The sequence below is a fragment of the Ciconia boyciana genome, chromosome 10 (assembly GCF_034638445.1).
Source record: "Ciconia boyciana chromosome 10, ASM3463844v1, whole genome shotgun sequence".
Lineage (NCBI taxonomy): Eukaryota > Metazoa > Chordata > Aves > Ciconiiformes > Ciconiidae > Ciconia > Ciconia boyciana.
Window position 1 is genome coordinate 14877674 of NC_132943.1, and position 26148 is coordinate 14903821.

The 26148-nt window shown below is 35.3% G+C and overlaps 1 protein-coding gene across 4 annotated transcripts in view; it reads right to left on the minus strand.

Annotated features, from left to right (window-relative positions):
- PTPN4 (protein tyrosine phosphatase non-receptor type 4) overlaps window positions 1–26148 on the minus strand; it is a 122449-nt gene that overhangs the window by 17357 nt on the left and 78944 nt on the right. For 3 of the 4 annotated variants that reach the window (XM_072874951.1, XM_072874952.1, XM_072874955.1), the window contains 10 exons: window positions 22366–22434; window positions 15142–15276; window positions 13691–13849; window positions 8460–8619; window positions 5346–5429; window positions 5210–5266; window positions 3672–3828; window positions 1955–2121; window positions 413–503; window positions 266–327 (listed from right to left, as the gene is read on the minus strand). In XM_072874951.1, coding sequence (XP_072731052.1) covers window positions 266–327; window positions 413–503; window positions 1955–2121; window positions 3672–3828; window positions 5210–5266; window positions 5346–5429; window positions 8460–8619; window positions 13691–13849; window positions 15142–15276; window positions 22366–22434 — 1141 coding nt within the window. The remainder of the gene's footprint in view (window positions 1–265; window positions 328–412; window positions 504–1954; window positions 2122–3671; window positions 3829–5209; window positions 5267–5345; window positions 5430–8459; window positions 8620–13690; window positions 13850–15141; window positions 15277–22365; window positions 22435–26148) is intronic. The other variant, XM_072874950.1, reaches the window with a different exon arrangement.

Sequence of the window (26148 nt, forward strand, 5' to 3'; positions counted from 1 at the left end):
AAAAAGAAGAATGAATTCCTCTGGTAGAGGGCTAGCTTCTCTTAGCATTGTTTCTTCTTCCTGGTTTAATTTATAAAAACACCTGCCACAAAGCACTAGGCAATAATTATATCTACAGTAAATTTCAAATCATCTGACTACAGGTTTATCAGCCATTTGAGTCTGAACTAGATTTATGAAAATGTTACCTTTTTTCATCAACTTCTCCATTGAAAAACTGCAAAACTACTTAATGTCAGAAGCTCTTTTGAAAAATACTACTCACATTTATATAATTTGCATTGATGTAATCTTCATTACTTTTTAAAATAACCCGTGTAGCATCATCTGAAAAAAATTTTAGAAAGATATTACTTATTTACTTTCCACAGGAAAATACTTTTAGAACACATAGACACACACACATACTTACAAGGCGAAATGTCTCTGTATCTATTTTTGGAAATGTTTTGAGGTAATCTGGCACAAGACATTGTCATTCCAGGCTTTTTCCTATACAATTGCTAAAAGACAAAACCGATGGTCAGACCATAATAGATGCAAAAGATCCATTAGCATATTATTTGCCTAGAGGTACTTTTTAGAACATAAACTACTAAGCAACAGTAGCTTCAACACACATGAAAATACTTTTCAAAAGAAAGCACTACGAATTTAATTATGCTGTGGGATCACTGAAAATAATCAAGATATAACCATTTGTTTAAAGACAAACTGAACATTAAATTTCAAGCTTCCATAAGAACACTGATCCAGAGAAAAGTTAATATTGTATACCGGTAAGGGAATTGACTGATACTGACATTCCATACAGTGATTTGGGGCAAGCAGATTGTGTTGTGTATAGGCATCTACCTACATTGCAGCTGTGTCACTTTTTTTTTCCCCCAGATGTCCTTCCATATTTCAGTAACTGTAGAGCAAATCCTGGGCTACCTCATGCTTTTCCTGCACAAAATCTCCTTTGAGAGTTTCCTGCCCTCTCATGCCTTAGCCATACACTGCCACAACTCTTGTGCTGCAAACAGTATCAGTGAAATGATCCAGGTTCAATAAAAAGCACTTTAAAAACTTTTAAACATTGAACCTGTTTGGGAGACTGAAAATGTATGGTTATGGAGGGATTTTAAATCACTTTGAGAAAATCTTTTCTTTCTATATATTACAGTAAATCTTACCAAAGTTCTTAAAGAATAGTATATAAAAATTTTATAAATATATGTTGTTATACTTAATGCTAGGTCTCCATTTGGTGAGGAATTCACAGAATTCACACTGCTGTGTTTTACAAACCTACTGCTTCCTGCTTTAAGTCACTTGATCTCACGCATTAAAGATTGAGTATCATCAAGGCACAAGTTAGTGATAAAGAAAGACTATAGCTATCAGCAGCTTAGGACCCCACAGGAAGTGCACTGTTCTTTTGAAATATGTCATAAAAATCAACTATTTAGAAAAGACATTTTTACATTAACCCTTAAGATTAGGGTTGTAACCCTTAAGATTAGGGTTGTATTTTCCATTGGTAATTTTACCTTCCCTCATTGAGATCGTCCATAAAATGTCAACAACTCAGCTGTTATTCAGTTTCTACAGTAACTTAGATATGGAATAAAGGTCTGAGTACAGAACACATATTTTGTTCAGTCTTCATCTCCATGAAAGTATTTTATTAGCATAGGTCCCTGATAACCACAAAAAGCTGTAAGTAATCAATAAAGCTATTTTTAACAAACACTAAAAACTAGTATCAGGATTATTCTATGCCATAAGTCTGCACACACAATACAGGATTGGATTTTTTTTGTTATTTTTCTTTTGAGAGTGTAAGACGTTTGTTTTGCTAAAAGATGCTGACTCTACTGACATTTAACTGAAATCTGCTCTGCTTAAAATAATTACTGTCCCAAAAGACTTGGAACTTGCACACAGCTACAGGCAACACGATACTCACATCAAACTGGGCCAAAACAGTTCCAGTGATAAGCCCCTCTGCTAGCTGAATCATGGATTCCCTCAGAGCATTATCATCTTGATGGACACCATCAAGTGGAGATTTCTCAGGGATGTACTGGAAGTCAGGCTCACTCTCCAGCTTCTCTTCCACAACATCATAGACTGCTATAACAAATAAAGGTATGAACACTCTGACTGATCATGCTGTTTGGCAAGTAAATTAACTCTAAGTCATTTATTTAAAACAGAAAAAAAGACAAGTGTTTCTCCTGCAGAAAAAAATCCACATTTATTAACACACTGATTTTAGTCCCCATCAGCAAGGGCAAGTAGCCTTTACTGATCATTATAATCCATGAGAAAACTTTTTGTTGTTGTTGTTGAATAGTAATTTTAAGTGAAAGTGCATCACTGACTGCTAAAATTTTGATCAAAACTCACGTTGTACCCTACCTTGTCTGATGTAACTCCCTAATCTCAGATTGTCACATGATGCCTCTGAAGTCATTATAAGTGGCATTTACATTTTTACTTTTAATTCACTTTGAACTGATTTTAGGCTTCAGTAATTAGGGCAAGATGTGCAAACCACCTGAGAAAGTGGCATTAATACATGCCATTATAATGGTATCAATGCTGTATGTGTGCCCTGCCTATAAATAAAATGAAAAATAATATGCATCTCCTACTATACATAACAGAAACATATGCTGTTTGAAAGCCTGTTTTTAAATTGTATCCCATGTCCACAAGGGAGGAAACTGGCAACTCCTCACTTCTACAACTCAAATGTCTTTATCCAGAATACAAAGATAATCAACACACAAGGCAAAACTGTTTTAGTAAATCTGTAAGCAAAGCTAACAATTTTATCTGAAAAAGAAAGTAAGCACACAACAGGTGCAAGAGAACTTACACACAGAATGAGAGCACAAGTAAGTGGGGAGTGCAAATAAGTGAATAAAGGAAAAATTGTTTATGAGGTGGCTGAGGTACTCTCCTAAAGTAATTTCAATTATTCCAATTAAACATCATTATTTTTCATTTTGCTTTTTCCTCTGCAACTGTATTATAATTGGGATGTGCAGCAGAATTAAATCCAGTGACCATCTGCTGGCAATGCTCCAACAGTGTATTTCATGAATACATTGCAAAAGCTGTTATTTAAACTGCATTTTTAGCACTTTCTTCTATTAAGCCTCCTCAAGTAGAAATGTTACCAGTTGTTCTGGATTGTTTCAAAGACATATGGAATGATTTTGCATATATCGAACTCCAAAGTCATCCAAACACTGTGTGTTTGGTGAGGAGTTTGTTGCTTGTTTGTGTTTGGGTTTTATTTTCTTTAAGGAAACAACAGCAACCTCAGAAACTGCATTCAATATCCATAGAGCTTTCTGGACATTTTTATCAATGACAGTGAGAACAAAATTTAAATTAGCTCTCTGTTAGAAATATTTGATCTCTGACTTTCCTATTAATTTTCAACACTTAGTTACGCACAGCTCCTTAGAGTATTGGACTGATCAAGATTTGTACAATACATTGTGTTGTTGCAATTCCTTTTCAAGGAAGGGAGTTCTTTCTTACAAAGATATTAAACATTCCATCTCAGGACACAAAATGGAGGTTAGAAAATGAAAGCAAGGTGTGGATATTATTATTATTATTATTATTATTATTATTATTATTATTATTAACAACAAATCACTCACCATTGGGTCGAACTAGGAGCACAAGTTCCCCTGAGTGTCTCTCACAGCTAGCTTTAATAAACATAACAACCTGATCATGGGTATGTTCTGCTATATCCCTGCCGTTAATCAGTACAACCTGGTCCCCTTCATTCAAACGAGGGACACAGAGATCAGCCTGTGGGGGGGGAAAAAAAAAAAAAAAAAAAAATCTGTAAAACAAGCCATTTCCAATTTCTCACCTTAAAATAGCAACTTAAAGTAACTATACTTGGGGACTTGAATCCTAACAGCCTAGTTGCTATGGTTGCTGCATTGTATTCAAATGATAAATTTAAGTGTTACACAATACATAAGACAGTGCCATTCACATGAACAAATCAGTTTGCAACTGGGAGGTGACTGTCATCGTAACATGTCTTTCGGCAGCTGTTACTTCACTCCTCTGGTTGAAGTAGAAAGCTCCTCTGTTTGAATCACATTTTGTATAGGCAATTAAAAAGCAGGACATTCTTATCTTTGAAGGGAAGGGAGTAACATGGCAAAGCCTTGTCCAAATAAATTTTACAGGCTTAAATGCTTCAGGTGTGAAATATAGCAACGGTAATGACAAGAGTAAGACAAGGACCAAAGACAATGCACAAATCCCAGTAATCTCAGAGAGAGGAACCCGGTAATAAAAATCATTATTATAATCGTAGTCTAAACATAGTTGCAGAAAAGAAAGAGTACATGCCATCGCCAAATAAATTCTGCTTCGAGAGTGGATGTTTAAAGCATTTAGCCAAAATTATTTATGTTATTAAATATTTCAGAGATAATAATTAACAGGGACAAGAACAATGCTCTTGGCAAACATTTTAATAGTTTCAAACAGTCAAAAAAAAAAAAAAAAAAAAGGAAAGCTCTACTTCTTAAATGTTAGCAAATAAATGATTCACTCTACAAGGTATTAACAGAGCTGACTCCAGTCAGCTGAATACCAGGTCAGTATTTTTGGCAATCAACTGACAAAATATTGTGCCTAGTTTGAAGACACTATTAATAGTCACTAAACACCAGTAACAACAGACAATAAGACCTGATGAATGATTCATGATGTCTTATTTTAATCTAAATCTTGGCTTTATTCAGCTACATCTGTCACTAAAATAAGTGAGATTTGCTATTTCAATTATTTTTAACATACTAAAAGACTCTTTCAATATATAATTTATGTGAAATTATACGAATGCCTATATTTTAAAAAAGTAATAAAGTAAATGTATTTTTAGGATGACAAAGCTCAAGAAACAGTACATACTGAACACCTGTAACTCCCTGTAATTTTCAGGAATTAAATTTTGTTTCAGTAAGAAAAAAATATTTTTGAGGACTGAAGAACTTTTAAAAATGTTATGTAGCCCCATCAAATTCTGACTGCATCTAATTTGCTTTGTTAGGATAAAGGTATAACACAAACTAATTTTCATGGGCAACTATGAAATAATTTACAGTTTTGAATACATACTTCAAGATACACAGATATTGCTACCAAGTTTGGGTTTTTGATAACTTACAGGTGTTCCTGGAGCTACCCTGGACACTATTACCGGCATCTTCTGATCATATCCACCCTTTAAAAACAAATTAAATTAGTAATAAATCACAAATGTCAGAACATAATAGACATGAAGGGAATAGATGTACTGTTACCTTTACATTGAACCCAAATCTTCCATTTTCATCTGGTTTCATTCTGATCATAACAAGATTGTCATGAGGGACACCACCATTAGGCTAGTAAACAAAAATGATATTATATTAATATATATTTTGTTCATAGTTAGACTTTGAGGATATTGTATGTAATAATTTTACAGTTTCCTCATCAAGTAATTGCTCCTGGACACTTGAGAAAACATCAAGGAATAGCGCAAACATCTTATCTTGAGTTTTGCATAAAAGGGAGAAGTTACACATTTAAAAGTCTTGGACATAACTAAGTTAAAAGTGTGTTCTGTCAAACCAAGCTCAAAGAAAGAAAAAGCATTAGAAAAGACTAATTGGCTTCAAGCAGTCTTAAGAAAAACAGTTTACTAAATGGAAACTCCTTAAATTCATTTTAAGACCACAGTGAAAAGCCTGCAGTAAGAATGTAATATGATGAAAAATAAGGTAATTGAAGGTATACTTTTGTTTCTATTAACAGCAATATGACAGTAGTAAGCAAGGACAAGTTTGGCAACAAAATCTTCGTTCCATATCCCCCATTCCATTTCCAGTGTACTGGAGTATGAGGTGTGAGACATGCTCTGCACTGATCAAGTTCTGACAATTTTAGCTGCTTTCTTTCTGGTTTCATTTTCATCACACTATCACTGTTAAAGGAACTACCAATAAACTGGGGAATACTAGACACTTTCTTAATCTCGAAAAATCAACTTAGTGCCATTGAAGTGATTTTTAGTTTGTTCCCATCAATATTTATTTCACAGACTGAAGATTTGCTAGTATTTTTATAGTTTCTATGGTGAGGATGCAAAGTATTATTAAAGAAATTTGTTTCAAGGAAGTTTTCAATGTTACCAATTACAGCCAAAGCATAAGACTCATTCACAAAGGAAGAAAACAAAAAAAAACTTATTAAATTTACATTAAATTTACAAATCTTACATTCTATACGTAATAAAGTTCAAAACCTGCAGGTTCAATAGGTAAAAGAAGTCTGCTCAACTTGGCTCATAAAAAGTTAAATCAATTCCAGGTGTTTTAAGCTCTTGGTTAAAACAAAACAAACCCCGCCCAAACACATTCATGGTAATGAAAAGATGAAATATTTGGGGAAGGAGAGGAAAATAACAGCATAAGACATGTTATCGAGAAGGAAGGGTGCTTAGGAAGCCTGATCATATGCAAATCATTTTACTCTATGTTCACTGGCACGGGAGACCAGACTCAGGTTCCTGGGCAGAATGAACAATCACCAAGTGCCCACCTGTAGCGTTTGGCAACTTTTGTGTCATTGCATTCCCCAGACAAAAAAGGAATAATAATTTCCCACTTTAACAGGCTATTTTGAGCAGCAGTTTATAATGAAAAACCTGAAGAGAGCACAGTATATCATCATTAACCTATTTGATTGAAGGGACTCCTGGCCATACCTGTTTTCAAATACCTCTGGGACATTCGCAGACTGGATACTTAGGGATTGCAGATGGAGTAAAAAGTTGTCATTCCCATACCTGTCCTACTTACTACCTTTCTAAATAGACTCTCCATACATACAACAGACAAAGGAAATTCAATAGCTAAATGAAGTCAAAATGGTGAGGGGTTTTCCTTAAACTATTTGAGATGGAGCAGCAGAAGAGACTTCAGTGGTGCAGGAACCTGAAGTGCATTCTGGTCAGAAAAGCAACTTTGGAAAAAAAAACACATTCCAAATCCTAAATTTAAAATTTCACAAAATTTCAGAGTCATGCTGCATTCATTCTTCTCTAATACCCAAAATAAAAAGTCATCAGCAGACCAAATTAGATCTTCAATTACAACAGTGTACCGCCTTAAGCGAGGCTGCATAAATGTGGCCCATTGGACCACAGCAAACAATCACACTGACAATGCGCAGAGAAAAAAGAACCTCATTCTCACGCAGCTGTGTTGGTTTTGCAGAACTAAAAGGAGTTAAAAAAACAACTGAAAGTTATTTTTGTCAATTTGGTAAAGATAACTGAATACAGAGCAGAAAAATTGATGAGTAAAGTAGCATTATCTTTCAAAACAGAATAGTACTTTAATATGACTCAGGTAAGCACTGACAGAAGACAAAGCTGTTAAAAATTCGGTTTCTTTATTTAATTAAAGCAAAATTTTTTACAACATTCCCAAAATCCTCATAAATTTACAAGTTTCACTTTTGCGTGTGTCATTTAAACCCCAGCTACGAAATTAAATATGGGTTTTGTGGGAATCTTAACTTTGTGATGAGGCCTGAGAGAACACCCTAGGCTTAGAGTTCAGAATGCAAGTAAAAATAAACCAAAGGCATTTCTAAAATATCAATTTTGGGAGCTGACTCATAATTTTGAATGTCTGAGGTTGGCAAAACTGTTTATACAGTATTTGCTACATCTGGATGTTAAACAGTTTTCCCATCCTGCAAACCATTTCTTGTCCCACATCAGTATAAAACCAAGAACCATTTGAAGACTTCTGGAAGGACAAAAATCACAAAAATGATCAGTGAGATCTCACCTCAGTCAGACAATAATCAACCAACTAGCTTACTCATCTAGCATATGCTTAAGCGTGGAAAAAGAACTTTTGCTCAGATTTTTACATTTGTTGTCACAGGTCTCTTGGTAGAGTCTCTTTCTTGGAAATTCTGATGAGAAATGCAACCACAGATTCAAGAAGCCTCTCCTGACAAAACTGCTCTAGAAGCTGGTAGGCACTTTTAGTTTCAGCTTTTTGATAAAAGCTAGATTAAACACCAGTGGTAGTGTCTGCAAAGTCTTCTTCAAAATTGATGGTAAATGACTTCTCAAAGAAGAGGTTAGTTAGAAATTTATGCATGTGCTGAAAAGCTAATGTTCAAAATGTTTGCATATCCATCCCAATGTAGTCATTTGATGACAACTGACAAAGGACTACTCCAGCAGGTGAAAAAAATAGCAGAAGCTAGCAAAGAGACGGTATGTATAATGGAAATGCTGCAATGTAATGCACAAACACAACTCTGAAATGCATCAGAACCAACCTCATGAAAAGTAGGACTGTCATTCCAATAAAAAGCAGAATGGTTAAACTGGATTAAAAAAAACTTACTGTGGATTTTTCAGGTGATGCAGGAACATCGAATGTTTCATTAATATGGTTATCCAGTTCTTGCTGTGAGTGTGAATGATTAATTTGGTTCCAACTGTTCTTTTTAAATTGTTTGGGTGGTAACGCAGGAGGCTGCCCATCTATAGGAGTCTCTTGAGATCTAAATACCAAAATAGAAGTATGAAGTGGAACAATCATGAGATATTGGCAGTTCTTTTAGGGTTCCAAATAAACTGAAAATGCTAGAAGAAACTCAAGAGTTTGAGAGCTAAATATCTATATGTATTTTTAGAATCTCAAAAATGTACTGTGGTGGGATATATTGGAAGTGTATGTTTGGACATGTTACTGCTTTTTTTCTTGACAAGCAACTGTACACAGAACCAGTAAGTTAATATTTTACACAAGTTTGGGGTTTTTTAAATGGTTTTAACACTCTTAACGCACTTTATATTGGAATATAATAACATTCACTGTATTTATACTCTGCACTCTTGCTAAAAAATAAAAATTATTTCTAAAATAGATAAGTCAATATGTTTTCTCAGTAAGAAAATCAATTAGTTTGCATCTTAAATTAATGCCTTCAATTTAAATTTTAAAAACAGACACAAGCAGCATAATAAAGTGCTCCCACACTAGTTTTTGGCTTTTGATCTAAAAATAGGAATGCAAGCTGAGGACAACTCAACTGTCCCCCTGCATTTATTTGAAAAGCCCACTGGAGATGATAGTGTTAAATTTAAATTTTTCAATTGAAAAGTATATGTATACATTTCAAGATAAATTCTCCCCCCTCTTAAAAATATTCCCCTTTGAAACATACGCAGCTTTGAAACATTTGTAAAAATGGCATTCATCGCTTACATTTTTTAGTTGAGTTATAACACCATTACTTAAGATGAAATAGCAGAAAGTTCTAATTCTGTTTTAGATCTGCAAGCACTCTACTATAGATTAATAAAAATGTTCTCTGTGTTTATGTATAATATGGATAATTTCCTTTATTAGTCCTTTTGGAATAAAAGCTTAACTGTATAATTTGTATTACATAAATATATGATTCATCTTTCATTATATGGCTTTATATTTAAGAATTAAGAACATTTTGAGAGGCCCAAAAGGGCAGTTAGCACATAGTTCCCATTAACTTAGTCTGAATGCCAGTTTCTGAATACCAGCAAGGATACATGCCTTCCTGCCCATGAACCACATTAAAAGGTATTATTAAGTAATTTAATGACTTATGACAACAGCCCACTGATACTAGTGGCAAATCCAAAAACCACCAAGAATAAAGTTACAGGTTACAGCTAAATCTAAAGAGAACGCTACCACCAAAAATGGGTGCCTCCTTTCTTTCTTTCACCCACACCCACAGCCCCTTCCTTGAAGCACTCTGGTGCTTCTCCCTTGGCTAAGGCAGCTTACCAAGCAAGCAAAAATACATTGACTTTTTGGACAAGTCTGGGTAGCTCTCTGCTGGTTTAAAAAGGTGAACTGGTTCATCACAGGGTTGACCACCGCGCAGGGAGGGAAGTACACTCCCAGAAACTAGGAATAGGACACTGTCCTTTCGTTATCAGCAAGCTGTAGCGGTAACTCATAGCATAACATCCCTCTAAAAAGCAGGGGTAACCACTTGAGTAGTCCCACTATATTTAACTGGTCTAGCCACAGTAAACTGTTAGCAGGGTAAGACTCTCATTATGAGACAGCATAACATTTCAAGTTGCTGCAAGTTAGAAAACCTAAGGCACACATCAAATTCCATACCGTATAATTTATTTCTTTGCAATTAAAGAAAGGCAGATCCCAGGTACATGCTTTCAAATAAAAACAAAAAATCAGATCACAATTGTCTACAGTGATTTCAAATAAAAGGATGAACCTCATGAAAAGTGAATGGGAAATGGAACACTTCACTTTGAAAAACCACACGTTTTCCATTTCAGTTTTAAAAAAATCAATTTTCTTAGAAAATGAAATATTGATAAAATTTTTTGTCAATGTATGAAAACAGTACATTTGAAAAGTTCCTAACAATATTTTTCTGCATGTTTTTGCTTAATTTCAACTTTCAGAAAATATTTTTTTTCATGCAGTGTTAAAAGAAAAAAAGTAATTATTCAGTATCTGATGTCTAAAGAATATCATGTTCAAAACATACTAGGGAATAAAAATAACATTTCTTAACACTTTTCAATGCAAGTGGCAGTAAAAAAGAGCATATCATCCTTATATTTTATTTTTCAGGATAAGCAGCTTTTCTAAATTCATTTTTGTGGAGAAAGACAAAATATGATGATTGCCAACATTTGCAAAATGAATTTTCAAGGCAGCTATAAATTATTTAGACATTGACTTACAAAGGTCACCCAGAGCTTTTAGCTGCCTATGTATTTATTCATTCAAGTCTGGCCGGCACAGATTATTCAGCCTTTTAAGCGAAAGGCAACATAGTTATGTATTTTCCTGCAAACAATTACTCCTGAGAGTTTTAAAGTGAATAAAAAAGGAACAGAAAACATGAGTAGAGACACAAAAGAAGTCATTCTGATAAAAGTAAAAGATGGGCTCTTATGTTTGGCTAGATGTCTGTACATACATGCCAACACACACAAATAAATTCCTACTGAACATACAAACTTATAGAAAAGATTTGAAAAGTTACTTAAATGAGCATTTTAGAAGAAGCAATGCAAGTACTGTAATATATTAGCATAATGAATTGTGAGAACTAACAATTGAGCCTTGGGCAAAAACTTCATTGCTTTATATTTGCCCAGTCAGCTTTGAATTTCCTTATGAATGCTTAGACAATGGCAGTAAAAGCAGCCTATTTTGCAGGCAAAGCAGCTCTCTGTTACTGCATTCAGCAATTTACATAATAATAAAATAACACACAAACCCTGGCACTGACAAGCTTAGGGTATTTTTGTTACAGATATCCGGTCTGACCTTTTAATATATTAAGCAAAAGTTTCATACACACCCCCATAAAATTATTAAACTAAACACATATCATGTGCTTGTGGAATTTAAGGTTATAATTACCTTACCTACAAGCAGAAATATCTCAATTTAGTTTTGAATAGCACATGCAGATGAAGAAAAAAATGTGGAATTAAAGGTTGTATTAGCTAAGCTATAATATCCTTCTAAACTGTACTGAAACTCTAATTTCTTTTGCTATGTTGACTCCAAACTCAGAGAGATCACCAAACCTACTGTCTGTCAGGTTAGCCCCTCTGACTTTCTTACATATGTAAATTTGATCAACAAATAAGAATTCCCCCAAATTCCCAACAAATTAGCAGATGGACTACTCAAATCTTTTAACTCAGAAAGGCCAAACTGTTTAAGAAATAGCTTTTTGGATCATTTTAAATTATACAGCTAATATGAACTTCATGATTACTACTTTCTTTCGTAAATCTCAAATCTTGAATCAATAACATCACCTGAAACTTTCAGAAGACCCTAATGGCGTTCATGTATTTTTGACAGTCAACGTCCTCATTCTTAAAAATACCTTACGCTAGATAACTATACTGGGAGACTAAATTCCACTTTTAAGCTTCCAACAAGGGAAAAAACAAAGACAAAAACCAAAACTTATTGATGGAAGAGCAATAGTTTTTCTGCTTGGGCATAGAAAGTGCAAAATCATGAAAAAGAACAGCCATAGCTGCATAACTAATTTACAAAACCACTTCCTCTCTTTTTAAGACTCATTTCTATGGTGACTTACACAAGAAATCAGGTCTTAAATAAACAAATCCCAAGGACACTCACGAACATCTTTAGAACTTAACTTGCAGGCATACAAATAAAAGAGAATATTTAAGAATTGTCCTTACTTCACTGTATCACTCTACCATTCAGTGTTTCTCATAACTGACTTGAGTTATGTTGGAAGACTTGAGTTATGTTGGAGACTTGACTTAAGTTGGAAGTTTTGGAACAGAAGGAACCTGACCCTGTGTGGCCTTTGTACAGCAAAACTCTTAATATGAGAAAAGATTCACAACTGCTCCAGTTTTCAGACTCCCTTGCCATGTGAATAGGTTAAAAAAGCCCACCAAAAAAGGGGATTTTATATTATTAGGCCAAATGATTGTTTTGTAACTCTGAAAGCTAAATAACTAGCTGATGGTCAAATTACAACTATTGTACCCTATCATAAAAAGCATCTTGTGTTATTTTACAAAACTTTAAAAATTTTGTATTCTACTCCCCTCCCCAAAGTTACATCAGTTGTTAAAACTGAAGGTACAGTCCAAGCAAGGTTTTAAAATTGTGTTCAAATACCTTCTGAGAGTAATTTTTCCTGGCACACACAATTTGTTTAAAAACATGTAATTATGTATGTGCTATTTTACAGTTCTCAAATGGTTTTGAAACCATTTGCACAATTTCCTTGCTAACAGAGATTATACGAAATTATGAGGGGAAGTTTAGCATTACATGTATAGCTACATATAAGAAGGTACAGTGGCAGCGTTAATAAGGTGTATATTGCGCACCCTTTTTCCCCAATTAATCTGTACTCTGGCCACAAGTTATTGAGTATTTCAAATCTTTGAATAACTCAATGGTTTTTTGTTTGTCATCCTTCTGGACTTAATACACTGTAATAGTTTTTATTTTGCCCATCATAGCATAGTAAACTTACAGTATCAAGATATTCAGCGCAACAGAAAAAAAGCCTGATAGTGCTATCTTAAAAAAATTAAGATATACTCTATAACAATATACAAAACACTAGGATCCTCAGAATGCTGGGGTGCTAAGAAGGTATTTTGGCTAACTAATTTGTAAAGCTCACTCATACTTCTGTGCCTTGACAAAAAGCAAAATTTCCAAACTCATAGGAATTAAAAACTTTTATCACAAAACAACATATTTCAGTTCTACCAAAAAAATAACTTTTGCTTCCACATCCAGATCCTGATGGCCACATTACAGCAAACTCACTTTGGGTGGGTGGGTGGGGAAGGTATTGTAATCCTGCACCAGGAACACATCAGATATAGGTCTTTAATTCTATATAATTTAATTTTCAATAAGACCTATACTAATACTCCCTAAACAACAGCTACCTTTTTATTAGATTTTCTGGCTCTCCCTGACCCAAACATTTAACACTAAATTCTTAATGGCAAAGATTTCTAACTTATCTTCAGAAGCCCTGCATGCAACCATACAGTAACGACCACAGAACTTACGGTGATGATTCCAGTATGATGCTATTAGCCTGGGTGGAAGATGGAGATCTGTGATTCACAAATACTTCACTTGGGGAAGCGTGAACTACATGGTCCACTAAATGTCCAACTGATGAGGGTCGTAACCGGGCTCCTTCTTGAGTGAAGGCAGAGTTGCGACTAAGAGGGAAAGCACAGCAGTGCAATGTGAAAGGAATATTAACCCACATTTCTTATACCACTACAAAGGAACACTAAAATAATTATTTCCTCTCAGTGCAAGCACATGTTCATATACATATTTTTATTAAATAATTTAAGGTTTCAAAAATCACTGAAACAATTATGTTGTCAGATCAACATGCTATATTTCATAATTTTCTTTTTAAAAGTGTTCAAAAATATTTTCCTAAACACTAAATGGCTAATATTTTTCTTGCCTTTTTTTTTTTAATTAAAGAAGACTGAAAGCATTACGGTCCAATGAACAGGCTACTGGACTGACAGGCCAGTCAATGAGAAGAAAAATGAATCCCCAAGAAGAAAAAAATCCTGGCTCTGTTCATGGCAGAACTTAACCTGAATTCATTAAGATGAACATTTCATCCCCTGCATCTTCTCCTAGAAGAATCATAAGCTTTGTACTGAGAGTCTTATCATTCCTATGACCCAAAATTTTCCCATTTGAAAACTAGCATAGTGACATAGGCATCTTTCTTAAAATTCTTTGAAACATGCATGATTAAGTTATGCTATACTATAAGCATCATTATTACACAATTTTTACAACAATTTTTAAATGCTACAGATATTTACAACAACAGTCTTTTGAATACTATGCGGCAATGCCAAAGAATCTTAAAACTTTCTGGTTTATGCAATACAAAATTGGATAATATGAATTCTTAAGCTAGTTTCAGCACACTGAGAAAATTGGTTATTTTCCAAAAGAAATCAGGAATGATTTTTCACTAACTATAAACATCGAACAGAAAGCTCTATCATGTGAAAAGAGTGAGCTTTGAAAGGAAATGCAGAAAAATTGAGGGGAATAAACCTGCAAGGATTTCTGATTAAGTAATTTTCCCCAATGTTTTAAGAAGTGGTATTAACCAGAATCACTTATTTCTAAAATACCACACTGATTTTATTATCAGGTTTTTTTTCTTAGCCAAATGAATAATTTAGCTTTTCTTAGCCAAATGAATAACTGTGCTTGAGAAAACTCAAGCTCTCAAGTTTAGGGTAGCATGCTACATCTTACACTTTTTATAGGCTGAGTGAGAAGCACCTAACATACACCCCCAAATAGTTTCTCTGATCTGGAGCTAAATGTTCCAGAGAACCACTCAGCACATAATTTGTGAAGTTATTTGTCTCTGTAATGCATTAAACCTTTTATTACACAAGTCAGTCACTCACATTAGAGGTAGACAGTCACTTCTAGGGAGAGAAGATTCGATGCTACTTACTGATTGGGGGTTCCAGGTGGAGACCGTGATGGTAGGCTTTGTGTTTCCAACCTATCATCAGACAGTGAGTTCCTGCTCACTACTTCCCAGTCCATCCCGCTCATTAATTTCCGTGCCAAGGGTTTACTGGGCGATCTAGAAGAAGAAAGTAAAATGACTAACCAAAAATTATATGAGGTAAGAAAATTACATAAAATTCACCACAATGAAACTGATGTTCTATCATAGGAAAGCAAATTATATGGAAGAAAGGAAAAGTAATAATGCAAAACTGTATTTACATGGGCAGTTCTGTATTTTCTCAATATATTGTACTTCATTATCTGTACTTTGTACAAAAACATCAATGAAATACAGTCATAAAATACTGTTGGTTGGGAGGGAGACAGGCGAGATGGAAGAAGAACCTACTAAACTTCACTAGGCATTTCTAATGCCTCAAAGAGAATCTGACTCAAACAGAATAGTCTTTGAGAGGTCTGAACTTAAAAATGAGAAAGAAAACAACAACAACAACAACAAAAAACCTCTAAGTAACAACTATTCAGCCATCTTAGGAAAAATAAAGCAGTGGAAACATGAGCCCCAAAAAACTCCCAAAGACTCTGAAGAACTGAAAGTGGGGTAACCATCAACATGGCAACAGAGCTACTGAGTTTTGTTTACTCATCAGGGATTTCCATCAAGGCGACATGCTTTCTTCCAGAATATGTTTTGTCACCTGTAAGGCAGATGCAATCATCCTATTTAAACTTCTTTGTGGGTAACCAAACTTCATTTGGTTTTGTGCTAGAAACATCCTTCAGGTTAAAGGTCGTTATCACCAGTGTTTTTATACAAAAGGAATTGTATTTTCTACTTGTTGCCCTTTCTCGATATTGAGGAAACTTTTTCTTCTCATTCTCCAGTCATCCCAGGATACCTACAATCCCCTTCTGCTGTTTCTTTCACCTATTTCTTAAGCACAAATGACACCATACTTGCAATCTCTCATGAAATACTGTATTTCCCTTTTATACTGGAAATCATCAAATGAATCATTCAAGAATTGTGGTTGCTTTTTTCTTAGCATCACATTAGATGGTTAAATCATCCTGTGACTAAACATACCCAGACTTGCTGTTTGTTGTCTTCAACTGAAAATTCTTTAGCCAACAACAAAAATTCTTTTAAACAATCCTTAAATGTCCTGTGTATTTTGTGTTACCAGGTTTTTACTTTAATTCTACTACTTTTATGGTGCTATATAGTTCAAATTTCTCCTCTATCATTACCCAACCCTCTCCTGTTCCAGCGATACCTCAATTTCATCAGTCTTTTGTGCCATGATCATTTCATTCCCATTTGCCTTTATATTCTATCACTATATTCTATGCTCCAGCTTTGCACAATGAGGTGACAACATATTATTATATCGGCATAAATCCTTCATCTGTTTTCCCAGCTCCATACACCCATATCACAAAATAACTTCCGCCTTTGCTGTCCTTGGGATGGTAACTGTTCTTCATCTTCATCATCACCTTACTGATTTACTGAAAGTGCAAGTCCAGAAAGAAGAAACGTTGAGAATTTAAGGAACCAGCTGCACACAAATTACATCCTTCTGAAAATGAGAACCTTAGTTACAAATACATTTTTGCTTCTCACAGAACTTAAAACTCAATGCAAGCCACCACCTTAAGCAGACTGTCCTCAATATTATAAAAAAAGTCTACAACAATAACCAACCAAGTGTCATATTGAATAATCTACCTTCACATGCAGAAATATGTAAGTCCTATTGAGGTCAACAGTGTTTGATACTAAAGGAGTGGTGATCTGTGTGTGGAGGGTTTATTTTTGTTTTTACACCCCCAAGCAGTTCTGAACATGTATTGCATGCTGCTTTGCTGCTCTAAAGACTTACTGAATAACAGCTGACAAATTTCAGACAGTTAAGCAAGATGGGCTGTTCTACATACTACTGTTTCAGGTCTTATTCTACCTGGGAAAAAATTCTAATAGTGTATTGATATTTGAAAACAGGGAAAATATAATAATTTAATTCCTGAGGAAAACCACATCCAGTTTCCTAGCATGCTTCACTGTGTTTAAGCAGTATTAATTTGATTGAAAAAGTAATTAGCTTGATATCATGTCAATTAAACCAACATTTCAATTTCTGTAATTTGTTTCAATGTGAGCAACTCAAACCACTTCAATAGTTTTCTTCACAAACAGCAAATTTGAGCAGTTCTGAACAGGTAAAGTAACAAGAAACCAGCAGAACTGAAATGCATGTCTAATGTTATCTGTTCATTATTCTTTTATTAACCAAAGCTATCACTAGCTAGACTTTGCTGCCAGCATGCTTGCAGCCAGCAGATTAGCACCAAGAGCCAACTCTGCCAAGAACGGGCCAAGATTGTTAGTACAATCCATTAACCAAAGAACGGGCTGAGGGAAAAATGCAGAGGAACATAATATATCCAATGCTAAATTAGGTAAATAGAGGACTGCAGATACAGTATTTTCTGACAGACATGTAAAGGCAGCTACTGAACCTTATTTACCTTCAGTGAAAAAGCAACAAGTGGAATATAGGAAAGTTGGGGGGGGTGGGGGGGTGGGGGGGAGGGAGAGGGTGTTTTGTTTTTTAAATGCGCAACAACAGTCAAAGGGCACTATCCTTGCCTGCATAAAACAAATTAAATTACAAAAGACACACAAAAGTATATAGGGAGGGGGAAAAAACCAAGTTTTTCCAAAAATTAAATTTTTGACTGCTTCAAAAAAGCGCACTGCATTGTACCTTAAGTCACAGTTTGTAACTACATTTTTGAAAACTTCCTCAATCTGTGCAACAAATGAATATAACTCTAAAATGAGAAAAGCATCACCTTCTTCCCTATCAAAAAAATCCAGTGTTAAGAAAACTCACCTTTTACTGTGGATAGGGTCTGATCTTTCAGAAATAATACCTTACTACCGTGATAAACAGCTGCAGCGTTTATCAGCAAAGGTTCGTTTCAATTATTTTATTAACAGCTCTAACCTCAGAGTCCCACCCACTCATGTTTGTTGCCTCCATTTCCTGTCTTTGCAGAAATTACAAAGAAAAAATTACCACACTGCAGCACTGAACTTCTCAGTGCTGTGGCTTTTTGATACTAGTTCTCCTGCCAGCACTTCTAAATCTAAAAATAAGGGAGTTTTTATTAACACTTAACATACATTGTGAAATATTCCTGCAAATTTCTCCTGCATCATTAATTCCTTACAATATTCAAATAATTTTCTCATGCCAGAGTGCAGCTGAGGAAATGGGAGGGGGGAAGTAAGCTGTAAAAAACTTTTGAAATGCTTTGATAAACTTTGAAATCCTAAATTCCATGTTTGTCTGCTCAGTCTGGATGCTTCTATTGCACCCCAGCACAGGGCACTGCTAGTTAACAGAGTAAAACTATTTTCAGTTTTAATTTTTGATGTATCTGCAGAGACATTCATAAAAAAGTTGGAAGAAGTCCTATCTATCAGAGACCAAAAACTTTACCTGCCCCCAAAAATCAAGAGCAGTCTTACGAGCTGTGATACTACGTCAAATACAAAAAACAAGTAGCAGGGATGAAATTACAGAATTCAACTAAAAAAAAAAGCATGACAATTTATATTAGCTCAGCTACATAACACAAAAGCTTTCAAAGACAGAATTTGTTTTGCGTCCCACAGCTGAAGTGCTAAATTCTCGCAGGAGCTGGGAAAGAAAGAGAGTATTGTTTGGGAATACAGGTGGCAATCTTTTAAATCATTTCTGTCCCAAAACAAAATATAACCTGGAGCCACAGCCTTGCTTTGTATTTTGACAAGGAGTACAGGGAATGCGTTTCTCAGCAAAACTGGCAACTACTGCTTCAGACCAAGAGACTGAAACTGTATACAAATCTGCAGATACACCACAAATGACACATGCAATTTAAAGCAACTGAGGAATTATTTAATTAACCTGAATAAATGCATGGTTGAAGCAAGATTGAATTTTTGGAAACAGAGATTGCAACGTAATGATAGGGAGTTTGCAAATACAGATGACTGACTGAGATACCCACATGCCATCATACAATGTGCATAAACTACCTTCTCTCAGCTCCAGTACACGCCATCAGAACTGAACAGAATTAGAATATTTTGCAAGGACTCTAAGAGAGAACAATGCTCTTTAAGAAATCTCTCAATCATGACTTAATCGAACTTTTTTCACTTTTATTATCTACTTTCGCTTTTATTATGCTCCTGGGAATGCTTAGGAGTTTTCTTGGGTTGTGAATATCCTGCAACAAATGAGGCCAAGAGAATAGCTGTAATGAAGATAAAAAAACCCCAAACAAACAAACCCCAAAACCTAAAAAACTGCAACAACAGTCTTCTAAATGCTGAAGTTAGTGCTGCATGAAGATTAAGAAAACAGCATCTACAAAATGTATCAAATTTATTACAGACTATCTCCTTCACAGTAACAGATTCAATTTTTTAAAATTAATTTTAAATGTTTTTATGATTTGGAAAAAAAAAATCCATTAATACTACTTCAGCTAATTTTAAAGTAAAATCCTGAGGACAAACAGCTAAGCCTGCTAATTATAGGTTATAACTACTTGTTTTATTCAAATGGCTGTTAAGAAATTTTATTTTCACATCTTATGCTCTGTATCTATATTCTGCTCAGTGTGCAAAGGCTAGATGACCATTACTTGTGGCAATCACCAATTCCCAACTTAGAACAAATAGATCACTCAACATCTCAATGTAACTATCGGTTTTATTTTCTTACAATGAAATGATTCAAAAGTTTACTTAGACAGTATTAGCTCAAATAAGGCAGTTTCTAGTTACATACTGATGAGAAAACAGAGTGTAAATCTGGATAGCTCCAGAAAAAAAACCTGAAAACATTTTATTTTATTTTTTTTTAACTGATCTTGAATAAATTTTCTGATGTGGTAATAATAAAACCAACAGTAATTACTTAAATTTTTTAATGTCTTAGTTCTCAAGAAAGACCTGACTGTAATGCTGGCACACTCCTGGTTTCATAGCAAAAGGCAACCAATACCTAGCAGAACTTTCAAAAACAACCAAAACAAGCCCACTGCTTGACAGCTTAAAAAGCTGTTCAACAACATGACACTGTCTGAGAAAGACACACTGAGAAACAGAAAGGCAGGTTCCAGGAACAAAAACCACATTATACCTGTAAAACCTTAAAAAGCAAAATTTATCCTCTGTATAAATACAAAAGGGCTAACATCTACTCAGTATTTCAACTTGAAATGTAAATGTTTAGAAGACAAGGAATTTAAGACAATGTTCTTATATTAAGCTTCTTGAACCACATGGTGTTCTAGAAATTTCTAATATTTCAAGTTTTTTCACCCCTGAAAATACTAGAAGTCTTTAAAATTGAAAATGCATTAATTGCACACTGTGATGGGGAGGACAGAGGAAGACACAGATGATCTATTAAAAGACTTTCAAGGTATATTTGTTATAGTAAGTCATTAATTTCAGTTCACTGTTGCACGCATGTATGCCTCAGACATTTATCAGTCATTAACATTACTAAACAACTCAAAAGGTGAGGATGAATGCTGTATTCCTTAATCTGAAAGCAACAGTGGAAAATAAAATTACTGAGGAGAGAAAAGCCAACTATTTTATTAACTAAAAAAAGACTTGAGAAAACATCAGAGCAATTCTAGCCATGGCTTTCAATTTTATCCAGAATATATACTACAAAATACAAGTGACCCCAGCACCACTTGTTCAGTTTTGACTCAAAGGGAAGAGTGCCATCTACTGAATAAGAGTTTCTAAAATGATAAGTATACTCCTCAAAACCAAGTATCGTCTCTCTTCCACCCTACTTACTTCTGGGGAATTGCCAAGTTCAGAGTGCAACAAGAAAAATAGTTTTTAATTGATTCATAACTGTCATTTAAATAAATAAAGCCCAGTTGTCACAGTGTTGAGTCTTCTGAGTACTGAAAGAATTGCCCAAGTAAAAATCTAACCAGACTCTCAAAGCAAATTAAATAGAATAAAAAATAATTCTACAGCACACAGAACAAATTGGTCTTATAAAAATCTACCTGTTGAACAAACATGTCACAGCACTTCTGCCCTCAAATCCTTCTAATATGGTTATCTATGGTGTGCCCAACTAAAAACTCAAATTAAATTATATTCTATTGCACAGGGCGGGGGGGGGGGGGGGGGGATGGGGATGAGACGGACATGACAGGAAATCAAAGCAGAATTCACCAACACTCTGAAAAACAGTGTTTGCAGGTACTTGAGAAAGGCTGCTGGGCTTGTTACTAATAGTCTGCGACCATAAATTTGAACTCCAGACTTCCTTAAGGAGTAACTATGCTGAAAGACATTCCCCATCTCAGTAAAAGTATAAGCATAAAAAAAAGCATGGAGCATGCTCTCTGCTTATAAGGATTATTTCTATTAATGATCAGAGCAGACTGCCAAATGGAGCCAGCAGCAGTTTTACTTTTGAATACTGTACCATAATTTCTGAATGAAGAATTAAATCTATATCTTGACTGTTTTCTTGTAATCATTAAACCCCTCAGGAGTCTGAAACACAATTAAGTAATAGATTCTATGATTAGCCAACTACTCTGTGATAGAATACCTTCAGAAGCAGCTCATTCCCAAATTTTTCATAGTAAAATACCTCATTGGGACTATAGTGATAGAGCTGCTCTCACCACGTAAGACACTCACAGTACCTTGTTCTAAAGGAAATGTGTGTACAGTTGTAGGTTGTTATCAGGAATAAAACATACCCATTAACTCAATATTTTAATGGAATAGTAAAAGAAACCATTCTTTGCAATAAAGACAGCACAAAGAGGGCTAGTATATGTAACAACAAACTACACAGATTAAAGGCTATTCTGAATTTTGAAAATATATAAAGGTAGAAATATTAAAGAATACCCTTGCTAACTTTTCCATCATAAGATTCTCCCCGATTTTGGGCTGCCCCAAAGAGACACCCTCCCATACCAAAATTAAACTCCTTAATATGGTTAAGTCAAGCCACCAGCAACAGTCAACAACAGTTGCTCTTTATTTTACATTTTTGTAAACAGAAAACAATGATCCCATAACATCTAAAAAGATACAAACAGAAGACTTACTGATCTTGTACAAATGTAAATTGCTTACCTTGCAAATACCCTGTCTTTGTTTGCTCTTTCTTTACCATACTGCACAGACTGGACCTCTGTTCTCCCACTGGAAAACAAAACAAAACAAAACCACTAAATGCAACAAACTTAGGATAACAATTTCTTGCTTAAAATTGAATCATCTCAACAAAAAAACCCCTAAATTCTATTTCCAGTCACACTCAAGCAATTGTGCTAGCTTCAGTACAGTGTAACTTTAGAAAGCATTCGGTAGAAGTGTAGGTCTTCTTTCCCATTACAGTCTAACTGTTTACAAAGACCAATTAATTTTAGGCATAGCATAAAGCTTTCTCTTCTCTTTCTTTTTCTTCTTATCCAAAGCAATAAGAAAGTTCTGCTCGGATCTTTGTGTAACACTTAACACTATCATCTTTCCTGCTATAGCCACAATCAAAAGTTACAGCATCTCCTCCATACCCCACCTAAACTATTCCCTGAATTGCTAATAACTTAGTCGCTACTTAGTTCAGCAAAATATCATGAAGAAATTAGATGATAGGCACACCAGGATTGTATTCTTCTACACAACTTGTCAAAACCAAGATTAGATCTTGGAACTTGCCAACTTTTCATGTAAGACCAGATGTCTTGTGTCGAATCAAAGATCCCTTATCATATTTCATAATTTCTGTTTTAGAAAAAAAAATACAATTTTTTTGGCGCATTTATCAGCAGTTAAGAATTGGTGGCAAGATACCAGCAAAATTCCCTCTTGCAGCCACTTCCCCATTTATAACTTCAAACCAAGGCACAAGAGTCAGAGGATACATGTCCTAAAACTCTGTTCTTTTCTGTCCCTTACAGGGACATTTACACTATGAAATCGAAAAATAATTAGCTATTTTCACATTCCTATTACAGAACTACTGGGTGTGTGAAGGCTGGAGAAATGGGGAAACTGGAATCTCATGAAATTCAGTGAAGGGGAATGCAAAGACCTGCACGTGGGGAGGAATAAACCCATGCATAGGCTGAGGGACTGGAAAGTCCCTCCAACTGGCTGGAAAGCAGGTTTACTCAACACTGGTGAGGCCACATCTGCAGTGCTATATCAAGTTCTAGGGTCCCCCAAGTCAAGCAAAGGGCCACGAAGATAATTAAGGGTCTGGAGCATGTGACATATGAAGAGAGGCTGAAAGAGCTAGGACTGTTCAGCCTCAGGAAGAGAAGGCTCAGGGGGATCAAATGAGTGCGTATAAATGCCTGAAGGGGGAAGTAAAAAAAGACAGCTAGACTCTTCTCAAGGGAGCCCAGAGACAGGACAAGAGGCAATGGGCACAAAATGAAATATGAGACATCCTACTTAAACTTCGAGGGGAGAAACAACAACAAAAAAAATCCCACAAAACAAAAAAACTTTTTTACTGTGAAGGTGGTCCAACACTGGATCAGGTTGCTCAGAGATGGCACGGAATCGCCATCCTTGGAGACATTTAAAACCTGGCTGGACACAGTCCCAGGCAACCTGCTATAGCGGACACTGTCTGAACAGGGCGTTGGACTAGACAAGTGTCCAGAGCTACCTTCCAACTTCTGCCATGCTGCAATTCTAAGAAATCTCTCTTTTCAAATCTGCTGCCTGCTAACTTCCTGGGGTTATACATTTTAAACTCTGACAAGCAGTAAGCTGCCTATATTTTCCTCTCTTCCTTTCCAATAACTCTAACCTTGTATTTGCCTTTCTCTAACTGTTACTAATAATTGATTTAACGTTTTCAGAGAACTAACTACAAAGCTCCAAGACAGTAATAGCTTACTTAGAATTGATGTTCCTCCTCTTTTCTCTCCCTGTGTAGGTTATTTTGCATTTTTGGACACGGGACTTGATCTACCATTTTACTGCCTACTGACCCATCATTGCGACATACCACCAAAACTTTCTACAGTCAACTTCAGCTTTTACTACAAAAACTTGTATCACCTCAGTGGTAACTTCCCTTCGTTGTGAAGAAGGGACCCACTCGTTTCCTGTCTGGTTAAAACAGTTGCTAATATACAATAAAACTCTTCATTTTTTGGCATTTTAACTTCTTTAATGAGTATCTGGTGAGGAATGCTATTAGAACCACTTTGCAAATCCAAGGACAGTGTATAGAAGTCAGATTTTCTCATCAGCAGTCATGTTGATCCCTCCTGGAAGCCTTTTTTTTTTTTTTTTAAACACCCTTGTGTTAAAATTTGCTGCATTAGAATCTTTTAGTCCAACAGAAATAACAGATTACGTAACACATTTAATAGTTCAACAATTTCACATCTCTGATTTCTTTCAGAACTGGAGATAATTCTGTCTAGCCCTGGCAGTTTAGTATTTTATTAGTTTGTTTTAATCATAGAAATGTTGGCTAGAAGCCTCTAGTCCAATCTCCTGCTAACACTAGGTCATGTCTGGCCACGGCTCGTCTAGCCAAGTTTTGAAAGCCTCCAAAAACAGAGATCCCACAACCTCTCTGGGTAACTTGTTCCAGTAATGCACTACCCTCCTAGAACAACAAAAAAAACCCCCAAAAATGTTTCCTACTGTGCAGCTAGAATCTTCAAGATTAAATTTGTGGCTGTTGCCCCTTGTTCTATCACCTGCCATTACCAGCACAAGTTTGGCTCCATCATTTCTGAAACTGCCCTTGAAGTAGCTTTAGGCTTGCTACTAAATTCCTCCTTAGCTTCCTCTCCACCAGATTAAACAAGCCCAGTGTCCTTAACCTCTCCTCGTGTGCCATGTTACTACTGTTATGCTGCCTCTAAACAATCTCTCAAACTACTTGCAGAAATTCTAGCCTTTTGGCTGCTTCATTAACTTTAATGACCTTTTCACTTTTATGCAGTTTCCCTTTTCATCTTACATTAACATAAGTTGAATGTCATCATCAAAGAGCTATTCTATAATAGTAACCACAATGATTCAAATTCAAAATCTTTACAGAAATGAAAAAGCTCCCTCAAATTCACTACAACACTGAACCAAGTCTCAAACACTGTTCAGGATCACAGAATTCTGTTTCTCAAATGGGTGCTGTGAATACTGGTCAAAAAAACCAGATGGTATAAAAATTTAGCCACTGAATTACTCTCCTCTTTATACATTTATGCAATTCACAAGTGTAACAGAAATAGTCTGCTATTATGTTTTCTAGCTTTTCATCATCTCCCTTTGTACATCACAGACACTGTTGCCATTCTAGATGGGTGATGAGTAGTAGTTCCATTATTCTCTACTTCAGACACGATTTAAACCATCAGCATTCTGCATTACTTGCAAAGACAGTTAAGTCAGTTACTTAACTGAGATTTTTTTTTTTTAATAAAAAGCATAAAACACTAAGAAAACCAACACCACCCACTCCATCGTTAGAACAGAAATTATACTTGGGGATTACATTTATTCCACAGTCATTCTTTGCACCTCCAAGATTTTTGGCTGTTATGTCAAGTTCATCCTTAAAAGTTATGGTCTTAATTTCATCCTTATTTTCTAAACTTCTGGTTTTGGTGCAGAACACATATGTCTTTTGTCTTCACCTAGTTGCCTACTTGTATGCATCTAGCTTAAGTGGGCTTTACTTGTACAAGCTTCTTTTCATTGATTTCTATTTGATCTTTATTTAGGTCTGTTTTGTTGCTGTTGCTGCACACAAGATTTGAGATCCATCAGTTTTCAAAAACACCAGGACAAAGACTTTGAAGTTCTGAGATAACATTTTTAAGATAAACATAACCCAGCAGGGAAGCAGGCAAAGAAATGCAGCCTGTGAGACAATCTCAG